At 46.3% G+C, this 13,534-nt stretch overlaps 1 protein-coding gene across 1 annotated transcript; it reads right to left on the bottom strand.

The window, feature by feature from the left end:
* Positions 1 to 1,287: 1,287 nt before the first annotated feature.
* On the bottom strand, positions 1,288 to 3,321 carry Thap11 (THAP domain containing 11). Its single transcript, XM_036187950.1, has one exon. The coding sequence runs from the start codon at positions 2,868 to 2,870 to the stop codon at positions 1,965 to 1,967; it is 906 nt and encodes a 301-aa protein (XP_036043843.1). The 5' UTR covers positions 2,871 to 3,321; the 3' UTR covers positions 1,288 to 1,964.
* Positions 3,322 to 13,534: the final 10,213 nt, after the last annotated feature.

Raw genomic sequence — 13,534 nt, 5'->3', positions numbered from 1 at the left:
CACCTTTCCAATATCCAATCTAGATGGAAATCTTGTCTCGAAAAACAAGTCATTTACATCACCCCATTAGGTTTAAGCTAAATTAACTACAAATATAGATAAAAATAACCTCTCACCTTTCCAATATCCAATCTAGATATAGAGGCAGCCAAAACCAGTGTAGCAGTTACAAACCAATTCCTTAATGTCTCTTTCACAATGAAGGTGTACTGAAACCAATGTATTTGCAACAAGAGTCTCTGTGCCTGAAGGAGCCAACGCTGCTTCCAGTTCTGAACTTACCTAGATTTTAAGTAATTGCTTTCACACAAATACCAGACACTGTATGTCCCAAGGGATGAAATAGTAAACAAACTTCAACTCTAGATGAGAATTCAAGAAGGAAATTAGTGGTGCATGCCTTTAATCCCAGCACTTGGCAGTCAGAGACAGATACAATCTCTGAGTTTGAGGCCAGCCTGGTCTACAAACTGAGTTTCAGGCTAGCCAGAGTTACATAGTGAGACCCTGTTTCACCCCTTCCCCTACACACACACACACACACACACACACACACACACACACTTTAAAAAAGTCATGGGAAGAGCTAGAGAGACAGCTCAGTTGGTAAAGTGCTTGCCTAAAAGTACATCACAGAGCCTATGTGATTAAAAAACAAAACACACACACACACAAAACAAAACAGGCATGGTGATGTAAACTTATAATCCTAGCACTCAGGAGGCAGACAGGCAGATTCCCTGAGGCTCCCTGGCTGGCCAGGCCAGCCAGCCTAAACTACTTGATGAGCCAGTGAGAAGACCCAATCTCTCTTTCCCTACCCCACTACCCCTATAACTGATAGGCAAGTGCTCTGCCACTGAGCTAAATCCCCAACCTCTAGAAGACCTTGTCTTTAAAAAAAAGCATTTAGCTCAGTGGTAGAGCGCTTGCGCGCAAGGCCCTGGGTTCGATCCTCAGCTCCAAAAAAAAAAATAGAACCTGAGGAAATGCAGCCCAGGAACCTCAGGCACCCAAACTACATACATGTACATACACACACACGAAGATCCAGGAAGAAAATAACAAATCAAGACCTTTTCATGCAGCTTCCAAACACCATGGAGTGACCCGAGCAAGGAACTTTATGAAGATGTATGTACTCTTCGTTGCTTTATGGAGAAACCCGGTCCATTCCTTTAAAAGGTCTCTATTTTCAGGGCTAGCCAGTTCTCTCAAATAGGCCAATACCTATATCATATTTCAAGGACACTTAGCTTTAATAAAAATAAAATGTCGAAACCCAAATAAAAACCTTACTTTTTTTGTTTAATTTGTTTTGCCAAACAAACACAGTGAAAACTTTAGTCTAATTGTACAGAAAATAGAATTTGTAACCAGTAGCAAACATAACAAGATAAACCTAAGTCCCTGTAAGCTGGATCTCCATCAGCAAGTCACCTAGAGCCCTCTCATAAATGACCTTCTGGGTAGAGAGGTCCTAGAAGGCAGAGACACAGCCCAACTAGTCCCCATCAGAATCACAGGCTGCACCTGAAACAGGTGAGCATGAAAAGGAGAAATGACGTTACTGAGGTCTCTTATCACTACACACGGCAAAGCTGTCTCTAACTGCTGGCCATCCTTAAGACGGGGTTTTCTCAAACCCAAGGTCCCTAAGAGTCCCACCTGCATCCCTCCAGGATAAGTTTCAAGTTCAATGGTTCTGAAACCTTTGCTTAACCGGAATCTGCAACATAAACTGGGGAGTGAGAGACAAAGTCATAATGCTGGTGTCACCAGATTCTGAAGTTCCCAACTCCTACTCCAAGAGGAAACAAATGAAGGTGCCAGGTGACCAACAAGAGTCCCGTTGCCCTAAACCTCAACACTGTCAACCAGAATATTGGGGAGTTCAATATCCGCCTGAGGATTCCTGGGGCTGGAAGGTGTCACGAATTCTGCAGGTTGCTGAGGGGAACCGTTCACATTCCGTGCTTCTTACGGATGACAGCCATGGCAAGCAGGCGATCCTTCTCACGAAGTTCTTCACGGAGCTTGGCCTCGGTAAGACGCAGATGGCGGATGCTACCCTTCATCTCCTTCATCTTCACTTCCATCAGGGCCAAGATGTCCCGCTGCTCATTCAGCTTGCGCAGGAGCTCCTCCTCCGTGGTACCTGACGACAAGGAGTATGAGTGGTCGGAGCCAGTATCAGGGAAGCCCTCTTCCCCTACCACCACCAGCTGAGGGCCTAGAGTGCACTCAGCGGCCTCCAGCCCAGCAGTAGCAGCCTCTAGCTCCGATGCGGCGGCCGCAGCGGCTGCGCCTTCAGCAGCTGCAAACTCCACTTGCACCGTAAGGTCGATGGGCTTCACATCCTCTCCCGAGGGAGTGGTGGGCGCCGGAGCCACGGATCCCGGAGCCTGGCTGCTGTCTACAGCGGCCTGAAGGGTAAGAAGCACGGCCGCAGAGGCAGACACCAGGTTCGGCTGCAACTGGGTGGTCTGGGCCGTGGAGGAGGATGGAGACGGCTGCTGTTGTTGCTGCTGTTGTTGTTGCTGCTGCTGTTGCTGCTGCTGCCTACGGCGGGCGGCCGCAGCTCCCGCAGGTCTCCGCGCTACTTTGCGCTCATTGACACCGCGCAGCGGGAAGATGGTGGGAACACGCACCGTGTAGGTCTTGCGGCCGCCCTGGAAGTGAACGCTGCAGAGACGGTGGCCCGTGGTGGGCTGGAAGGTGGAGAAGCACCCACTGACGCCGGCACGGGACACGTTCTTGAGCCAGAGGCGCCGCAGCTCAGCGTCCTTGGGAAACGTGTAGAAGTGCAGTGCCTTGTCCCGATGTGAGTTGTTGTAGCAGCCCGGTACGCAGCACGTAAAGCCAGGCATGGCTGCGACGCGCGGCCCGGCCCACCGGCCTCTTGCGCTCTTCGACGGCCGGGTCCGGCCCCCGCCTCAGCTCCTCGACGGGCGGCGCCGCGCGAGGCCCTACGAGACCTCTCACTATTGCCGCCCAGCGCAAGTCGTCCCGGGCGGGGGCCCCGTGCCTGGAATATGCTTGCGGACCGCCCGCGCTGCGCTACCCACCCGGCCGCCCGCCTGCGCTCCGGAGTCGGCCCGGGGGACGCCGCGAAGGACCGCCTGGAAAGAAGGACTACGCCCCCCACAATGCACCGCGCCAAAAGCCGCTCACTTCCGGGACGGGGGCGTGCTTATTCCGGCTGTTTTCCCGGGCTCCACAACATCCTGCTGAGATCCTATTATTTTCCAGATGAGGTTCACCCCAGGCGGAGGGGGAAAATGTATTCGAATGGAACGTTGTCTTGTGGGCTACCCCTCACAAGGACCCGGAATCCTGATGGTACGGGGGCGCGTGCCTCCTAAGCGCAAGCGCTCTGGGTATAAGCACACAAAAACTACAAGTTCCATGCTGCCTCAGAAAACGTTGCGGCTGCTGCCGGGGACTGCAGCGCCGCATAAGGGAGAGGCAGAGTTCCTGCAAGCTAGGATTTGAGGGAGGTTCTGTAGCCTGCTCTAGAAGTTCCCCAATCCCCAGTGCCTTGGAGTGGAGGGCATTGCTTGCTTGGCCTGGAGGAAACCCAAGTCAGCCCAGAAAGCCCTCTGGAGTCACTTTCTCATATTGAGGGCACTCTTCTGACTTCCAGCTACCTCCTACTTGAACTCACTGACCTAAACCAGTTAGGTCCCTAATAGCTGCTACTATGTGCCAGAGTGTAGGGAGTTTTGAGCAGGCAGGTCCACCCAGCCCTCTCTCTCCTGGAGACTGACTAGAGTGTCTTTTGGATAATGGATAAATATGCGCTAATAGATGTCTAGTTAAGAATAAATGTCATAACAAATTCAGTGTTATGAATTTGCACGCGTAAGGAATCCCCAGTTGGCAGGGCCAGAGTATCCCACACCCAGGAGCTGCATCCACGTGGAGACTTTATTATAATAGAGAGATAAGGAGAAAGATAGGAAAGAGGGAGACACGAAAGAAAGAGAAGAGAGAGAAAACAGAGGTATGCACACCTCGTGGGAATGGAGAAAGACACAGAGAGAGGAAGGGGAGGGTTTTTTTTTCCTGTAAGTCAGGACACAGGGCATCCCCAAGGGGCAGGTTTCCAAGGTGTGGGTCAGAATACAAACATTCCTCCATTTTCATTTATTTTTTTTTTCCGTTTTCATTATTATAAAAAGAAGTGAGTTATGGAAGCAAGTAGGGGAACAAGGGCATTGAATTCCCGAGACTGCTTCAAGATGACCAAGGGCTAAGTGGGGAGGAGGAACCAGGAATCATGCACAGCAGAAGATCTCAGGAACGTTCCTTGAAGGAGCTGAGAAATCAAGTTGCAGCAGTGATGTTCCAGGAGCTTGGGGGGAAATGGCATGCCAAATCAGAAGTATAGAAGCCATGGCATCTGCTATTTCTCTAGAGGTCAGGCAGGAACAATGAATCTGCAAAATATGCTCAAAGAATATGTGAGGTCAGAAATGAGCTCTGGAGATTGTTTTCATAAGATCAGATTCTTGATGTAGTAGCACAACTTTTCCCAGGAGCCTGTAGGTATCTGTAAGACAGCTGTAATAGATTTAGCAGAACTTTTCCTAGGAATCTGTAAGTATCTTTAAGACAGCTGGGATGGATTTACATCATAGCAAAGGGGTTAAAAATCTTAAGAACCACTTGTTAGGGCTGGGGAGATGGCTCAGAGGTTAAGAGCACTGGCTGTTCTTCTAGAGGTCCTGAGTTCAATTCCCAGCAAACCACATGGTGGCTCACAACCATCTGTAATGAGATCTGGTGCCCTCTTCTGGCGTGCAGGCATACATACAGGCAGGGCATTGTATACATAATTAAAAACAAAACAAAACACAACAAAAAAAACCACTTGTTAAAACTTTGAACCTCTGGAGTTATCTGAAACCAGTCTACCCTGTACCATGAAGTCTGTGAAGGAGCCATACTTGTCTGTAATTGGAGAGCATATATATCTTGGGGTTCAGGCTGATACCCTATCATCAAACATTGTCAGATCTGAGAAGGATAAATTTTAAAACAGCTTTCCAGCTACCTAGGCAGCAGCCCCAAGTCTCTTCATGGTCATTGTGGGGTGCAGAAGCCCCAAAGGCAGTACTTGTTCAGCAGATAGGCCCAGAAGATCTGACAGATGTGTGTGTATGTGTGTGTGTGTGTGTGTGTGTGTGTTAGAAATTTGGGGAGACTGACCCACCTTGACTTTGCAGTAGAGGGCAATAAGTCCTCCATTGTTCCATTTATTCACAGTCTAGACAGGATTTCATCTTTTTGCTGCATGGCCAACCTTGAGTGGAAGTTCTTCTGCAGCCACCTGTCTTCTTGGAGGAGATACAGGATGCTTCCAGAAGCTGACATGTCTCTTTATTATAGAAAGCTTTTATATTAAATGCCATATTCTCAGATTTCAACAGGTGTTTGAGGATTAGGGGAACAAAATCTGTTGGTTGTATTCATAATTTTGAGAGCATATATATGACTTAAATCTGAATATACAGGTTCCCCGGTTATTTACAGCTTAATGAAGTTAGCAAGGACAGGGGGGCTGATCTTTGAGTACCGCCAGATTATAATCCTGAGTGAATTATATAGAAATAATAATTTCTTAAGCTGTTTTCTGAGAAGGCAAAGAAAAATGATGGGGAAAGATCTGAAGGCCAAATGAGAACAGGAGAAAAGGGGCTTGTGAGTCTGGGTGCAGCCCAACTCTGAGAAAAGGATCTTCTGAGAAGAGGTAAAGGACCCTCTTAGTGGACCAGAAACTCCACCCTATGATTTATATAGAAATAACAATTTCTTTTCTTTTCTTTCTTTTTTTTTTTTTGTATGTGGAGCTGAGGATTGAACCCAGGGCCTTGCGCTTGCTAGGCAAGCGCTCCACCACTGAGCTAAATCCCCAACCCTGGAAATAACAATTTCTTAAAATCATACAATAATACCTCCCTGGTTCTACATAAAGTAGGTCAAATGTCTTATCTTGTTGCAGAACCATTTTAATTAATAAATATCAATGGGCATTAGAAAGCCAATTGGTCCTCTATGCCAGGGGATTTCCTTTTGACCCAGCATTTCAGTCTATTCTGGACAGGGAACATGGGACGATATATTCTCTTCTGGAACTGCTTCAAGCTGGTATTGGGTGTTGTCAGGATTCCCAAAAAGGATGAAAGACCAGTCAAAGGCTGGGCAATAGGGCATTTGTCAGAAGTATGTGGTTATCTAACCCAGCTGTAGAGACAGGGAACAATCACATTGGTTGAGCTGGTCCATGTCAGCTTTTAGCAAGTCCAGAGCAGTGTATTTAGCTAAGTGGAAACCTATTGAGACAAAAATTTTTTTGTTTCCCCCCCCTCCAAGACAGGGTTTCTCTATGTAGCTTTGGTGCCTGTCCTGGATCTCCCTCTGTAGACCAGGCTGGCCTCGAACTCACAGAGATCCTCCTGGCTCTGCCTCCCAAGTACTGGGATTAAAGGCACACCACCACTACCTGGCTTGTATTAATGTTAAGGTCTGAAATTTTTCAATCTTAATATAATGATTCCACTTGCATGTGGTCCTGCTGATGCCCCAGAGGGGAGTGCATACTTCTCCAGGCCCTACCCACACTAGTGGCTGCAGAGGAATGAACGTCAGGCTGTAACTAGAGGGCTTGAGTGCCTGGTGCCCTGTCCATAACTTGAGTCAGGGAGTGGACTTCCCGGTGCCATTAGTAAAGATGGTGATGAGGTCATATGACCTGTCTGTTTTTACCTTATTTAAGATGGCAGCTTGACCATGTGATTGCCCTTATTTAAGATGGCGCCACTTGACCACATGAACACCCCTACTAAATATGGCACCTGACCACGTATCCATGTGGGTTTTTTTTTTTTTTTTCCAAAAAATAAACTGAACAGATAAGAAACATATAAAGTGAAGTATTTAAAAGTCAGTCCGGGCAGATGGTAGTGGCACACACCTTTAATCCCAGCACTCAGGAGGCAGAGCCAGATGGATCTCTGTGAGTTCTAGGCCAGCCTGTTCTACAGAGGGAGATCCAGGACAGGCACCAAAACTACACAGAAAAACGCTGTCTTGAAAAACAAAAAAGAAAAACCAAATAACAAAAAAAGTCAGTCAGAAAGAAATATAGATGGCCATATCAGTCATAAATTCCCATTCGTACACACACAGGAAATAGACTTTGTGGGAGAAAGATGGAGAAAAGTTTTTCTGGGAAGTTAAGGTTAATGAGTTGGAGCTCGGAGAAATGGAGTAGCAGTGAAGGCTGGCAGGAGAGAGGGGATCCCCGGGCTTCGGAGCTGTGAGTGACCATGGTGGGATGGGGGTGGGGGGTATGCTCTGCCTGGCTTGACCCAGCAGTGTGAGGGGTGGCAGCAGTGGTGCTGGCAGAAATACATTTCTGCAGCTAGTTGGAGGGCTGCCGGGAGTGGGGAGGGGTAGGGGGGGATGGCAACCAGAAAGTTGGTATTGAATGAAAACAATTCTGATTATAACCAGACTTCCTCCCAGTAACAATCTTTGTAGGTGGCACAAGCCAACCAGGCCTGGTGGTGCAGACCTGAAATGCTGATTAGTTGAGAAGGTGAAACAACTCCATATTCAAGGACAGCCTGGGCAACTTAGTGAGATCTTAGGAGGCCCCCAGAAACAAAACAAATAACAAAAACAGGAGACAAGCCCATACATTACCATTGCAGTTCTAGAGCTCCTTGGTTATTTGTGTGGGTTTTTGCTCACTTGTAAATAAGAGAAAAGCCTATTTTCCTGGCCTAAGCAAGTGGGGATACAGCTGAAATCTCTTTGTATCCAAAATGTGTTACCCACTGTGTACATAGTAGGATGAAAGGTGTGTATTCATTTCAGTGAATCATTTATACAATTGTATAAACATAGCCTGGCATGATGGTTCACTTTTTCTTTTTTCTCGAGACTGTTTTTTCCATTCAGCCCTGGCTGTCCTGGAACTTACTCTGCAGACCACACTGGCCTTGAACTCAGAGATCCGCTTGCCTCTGCCTCCCAATGCTGGGATCATGTGCCGCCACCATCCAGTTTGATGGTTCACATTTTTTTTTAGACAGAATTTCTTTGTGTAGCCTTGGCTGTCCTGGAATTTGCTGTGTAGACCAGGCTGACACTGAGGCATTACACTCACAGAGATCTGCCTGCCTCTGCCTCCCAAGTGCTGAGATTAAAAATGTATGCCATCCCTCTGACCCCAGCTGATGGTTCACAATTTTAATCCCAGCATTCAGGGGGCGAAGGTGAGCTGATCTCTAAGAGTTCAAGGCCAGCCTGGTCTACACAAAGAGTTCTAGGAGAGCCAGGTCTACATAAAAAGACCCTGTATCAAAACAAAACGAATGGTATAAATGTTATTCATTAAGCGGTGCTGTTTACTTGAGAGAAAAGTCACAAAGTACAACAAAACCCACTAAAGGAGTTTATTAAGGAAGCTGGGTGGTGGTGGCGGCAGCAAATCCCAATACTTGGAGGCAGAGGCAGGCGGATCTCTGTGAGTTTGAGGCTACAGAGTGAGTTCCAGGAAAGCTGCAAAACTACACAGAGAAACCCTGTCTCAAAAACCAGAAAACAAAAAACAAAAAAGAGAGAGAGAGGGAGTTTACTGGGGGAGAAGATAGAAGGGGTGCTTAGGCCTATGGAAAGATTGTGCAGGAAGAGAAGGAGGAATATAGATTTTTATAGATTCCCTTTTTTTTTTAATAGATTTTATAGATTCCCTCCCTCTCACATGTGCATATGGGCTTATGTAGCTACACCACACATACACATAGATTACATGATCAAGCTGTGTGCAAATTATGTGATCATGCAGCGCATGGATTACATAGGACGTAAGACCCTAGGATGGCTAAACATCTTGCCTGGCTACTGGACAGTGCATGTGTGGTCATGTAGCTGGGGGAGTGGCTAGGAATCCTAACAATAAATATTGTTTATATAAATATGGTCATATGCATTTATTAGTTTTTTAAGTTAGGATTCAAAGTAATGGGAGAAATTTTAATACATATATGTCATTAAATGTTGTTCCATAGTGCATATGTGTGTATAGGGGTATAATGTGTGGTTGTGCATGTTCATATGTGTGCCTGTGAGTGTGTGTGGAGGTCACAGGTCAATTTTGGGTATCATTCCTGAGGAGCCCTTCACCTTTTCTTTTTAAGGCTGGCCAGCCAGGAAGCTGCATATATCTGCCTGTCTTATAAACTCCCAAGCACTGGAATTAGAGACACCGAACTTAGTCCCCCCTCCCCAAATTTATTTATTTATTTATTTATTTATTTATTTATTTATTTATTTTCAAGACAGGGTTTGTCTGTGTAGCTTTGGAGCCTGTCCTGGAACTCACTCTGTAGCCCAGGGTGGCCTCGAACTCACAGAGATCCTCTGCCTCCCAAGTGCTGGGATTAAAGGCGTGCGCCATCATCACCTGGCTATTTATTTTTATTTTACGTGCATTGGTGTTTTGCCAGCATGAGTATCTATGTGTGTGAGGGTGTCGAATCCCCTGGAACCAGAGTTACAGACAGTTGTAAGCCACCATGTGGGTGCTGGGAATTGACCCTGGGTCCTTTGGAAGAGCAGTCAGTGCTCTTAACTGCTGAGCCATCTCTCCAGCCCCCCATGGTTGGCTTTTTACTTGATTAAAAAGCAAATAGCATTGAAGAAGATGCTCAATTAGCCTCTACCTTCAGTATATAAAATAACCTTTAATATATACTTATATACATTCACATAGTAACTAGTAAATTGAATGTGTTGCTGTGTGAGAATAGGAACAGGCCTGCAGCCCCAAAAGCAAACAAACAAAAACATCCGGGTTGGGGATTTAGCTCAGTGGTAGAGCGCTTGCCTAGCAAACGCAAGGCCCTGGATTCGATCCTCAGCTCCAAGAAAAAAAAAAAGAAAAAAGCATGTGCCACCACAAAAACATCCATGTAGTCCATAATTTCTCTTCACCTCCACTGTCCTGCCCATCCTGTCATATTGTTATCTCTAGTGAAAAGCAAGAATCATATCATGTGTCTCTGCTTCTAAACTTGCTTCCTCCACAACTGTTCTGATGCTGCAAAGAAAATCTGAGAGGTCAGATGTCACTCAAGTGGCTTCCTAGTCTATTTAGAATGCTTTCTGAATTCTTTCCTGGAGCCTCCAAGAATCCACATCCATAACCCGACCTTGCAAACCTTTTACCATCCTCTCATCCTCACTTGAACCCAGTGTTGTTATTGTTTTAAAAATAACCTTGGACTGGAAAGATGGCTCAGTAGGTAATAGTATTTGCCACCAAGCCTAAAGACCTGTGTTCAATCCCTGGAACCACACAGTGGAAGGTGAGAACTGACTCCTGCAACTCATCTTCTGATCTGTCTGTCGTCGTCCGTCCGTCCCCCGCCCCCCCCAGACAGGGTTTCTCTGTGTAGTTTTGGTGCCTGTCCTAGATCTCATTCTGTAGACCAGACTGGCCTTAAACTCACAGGGATCTGCCTGGCTCTGCCTACTGAGTGCTGGGATTAAAGGCGTGTGCCACCACCGCCTGGTTCATCTTCTGATTTCTACTTGTGCACTGTGACATGTACATACCCACACACGTATAAAATAAATAATAAAAGTGAAAATTAAAAATAGTAAAAAGTAGCTGGGTGGTGGTGGTGTACTTTAATCCTAGTACTCAGTGTTTAGGTGGGGCCCCTAGGGCACCATATACCCAAGGAGTCTAGGATGTTTATATGGGAGACCCACTTTGGCCCTACCTCTCTATCTACCCAGACCCTGCCCCAAAGAAAGGTTGCCAAGGGTCAACTCCTGCCCCAGGGTTGTTCAAGACCATGCCTACAGGCTATTCAAGACCTGGTCACCAGATTTGCCATTTGATTCCTCTCCTGCCTTCATGATGTGAGTTGCTTTTCACTGTTTATTAAACCTGAAATTTTAAATTAAGCCTAATCTGATTTATTGCATCTCAGAGTTACCACTAATGGGGGTATTTTTACTTATCACTCAGGAGGCCAAAGCAGACAGATCTCTGAATTCGAGGCTAGCCCCATCTACAGAGTGAGTTTCAGGACAGCCAAGACTACACAGTGAAACTGTGTCTGGAAAAAACAAAAAACAAACAAACAAAAAGAAAGAAAGAAAGAAAAATAAAGTGGTGGTCCATGCCTCTAATCTCAGCTTTGAAAAGGCCAAAAGGGAGCATCAGTCAGTACAAGTTCAAAGCCTGCTTGGTATACATGGCAAATTCCAGGCCAGTCAAGCCTATGTAGCTTATCTAAGAAAACAAACAAGGATGTAGTAAATATGAAGTGCTGTGGAATGATCCTTCTATACAGTGTGTGAATATATGGCGCTATAATTGATTTTTTTTTCTTTCGTTTTTTCAAGAGACAGGGTTTCCTTGTGTAACAGTCCTGATTGTACTGAAACTCACTTTGTAGACCGGGCTGGCCTCAAACTCACTGAGATCCGCCTGCCTCTGCCACCCGAGTACTAGCTATATGATTGGTTTAGTAAACAAGCTGACAATATCCTGGTCAATAGCTGAACAGGATAAAGTTAGGTGGGAAAGTCAAACTGAGAATGATGGGATGAGGAAGGGCAGAGTCTGGAAGATGCCTATCAGCTGCCCAGGAAGCAAGACATGCTCGAGGACAGGTAAAACCACCAGCCATGTAGCAATACATAGATTAATAGAAATGGGTTAATTTAAGTTATGAGAGCTAGTAACAAGCCTGAGCTATTGGCCAAACATGTATAATTAATATAAGCCTCTGTGTGGTAATTTGGGAAATGACTACCAGGTATTTGGGAACAGGTGGTTGAGACAGGAAACTGTAATGAAGTTTGTTTGTTCAAATGCTTGTTTTGAAATAGAGTCTGACTCTGTAGCCCAAGCTGGTCTGGAATTTGCTATGAGTACCAGGCTGGCCTCAAACTCCACAGGGATCCACCTGCCTCTACATTCCAGAGTGCTGGATTAATGGCATGCACCACCTGGGAGGCAGAAGCAGGTGGATCTCAGTGAGTTCGAGGCCAGCCTGGTCTGCAGAGCGAGATCCAGGATGGCATCAAAACTACTGGGAGAAACCCTGTCTTGCGGGGGGTTGGAGATTAGATTTAGGTAGTTGATAGTGATCGTGGAAATTTATTAATAAAGACCTAACAAGTTTAGATAAGAGATCAAATCTGACTGGACAGTTACTCCAGTTGCTTGCCTAGCGTGCAGGAAACTCTGAGACTGATTGCTAGTGCTGTATAACTGGTGAATGCTATACTGTAATGTTACCACTCTGGTGAAGCCAGAGAATCAGAAATTCAAGATCATCCTCAGCTGCAGGGTTAAGTCAGACCAGCCTGGGCTACATGAAATCCTGTCTCAGAACAAACAAAACAAAACAAAATCCTCTAAACGAACTTTTTTTTAAAGATTTCTTCATTATGCATACAGAGTTTTGCCACTGGAGTGTGTGCCTGCATGCCAGAAGAGGGCACCAGATCTCATGATGATTGGTTGTGAGCCACCGTGCAGTTGCTGAGAATTGAACCTAGAAGCTCTGGAAGAGCAGCCAGTGCTCTTAACCTCTGAGCCATCTCTCTAGCCCCCCCCCCCCAAAAAAAATTGAAACTGGTTTGATGGAATACACCTGCAATCCAAGCAGAGAAGTGGAAGGTGGTTCAGAAGTTCAAGGTCATTTTAGGCTATGTAGGGATTTTTTAAAATCAGCTTGATACATAAGACCCTGTTTCAAAAACAAAACTGTGAAATCACTAAAGTCTGGCATAGTGGCCTACACCTACAATCCAAGCACTCATGAGGTAAAGGCAAGAAGGTTGCCTAGAGAGTTTGATACTACATGCATGCCTGGTGTTTGAAGAGACCAGAGGAGGGCATCACATGCCCTGGCATTCGTGTTCCTGGCAGTTAGGAGCCCCCAAAAGGGTACTTGGGAACAGAACCCAGATCCGACGCAAGAGCATCGAGCAGGCCCTACCATTGAGCCATTTTTCCGGCCCCCTAGTTCCTTTTAAAGATAATTATTCCCTCCTCCCCCCAACACACACACACACACACACACACACACACACACACACACACACACACACCTCTGTATAACCCTGGGCTGTCTCGGAACTGGCTCTGTGGCCCCCTAGTTCCTTTTTAAGATAATTATCATTTCCCCCTCCCCTCAACACACACACACACACACACACACACACACACACACACACACACACACACACACCTCTGTATAACCCTGGGCTGTCTCGGAACTGGCTCTGTGGCCCCCTAGTTCCTTTTTAAGATAATTATCATTTCCCCCTCCCCTCAACACACACACACACACACACACACACACACACACACACACACCACACCACACACACACACACACACACACACCACACACTTCTCTGTATAACCCTGGGCTGTAGACCAGGCTGACCTCGAATTCAGAGATCTATGTATCTCTGCCTCCTAAGTGCT

Source organism: Onychomys torridus, chromosome 5 (assembly GCF_903995425.1).
Source record: "Onychomys torridus chromosome 5, mOncTor1.1, whole genome shotgun sequence".
Classification (NCBI taxonomy): Eukaryota; Metazoa; Chordata; class Mammalia; order Rodentia; family Cricetidae; genus Onychomys; species Onychomys torridus.
This window is presented reverse-complemented; position numbering and strand designations above follow the sequence as displayed.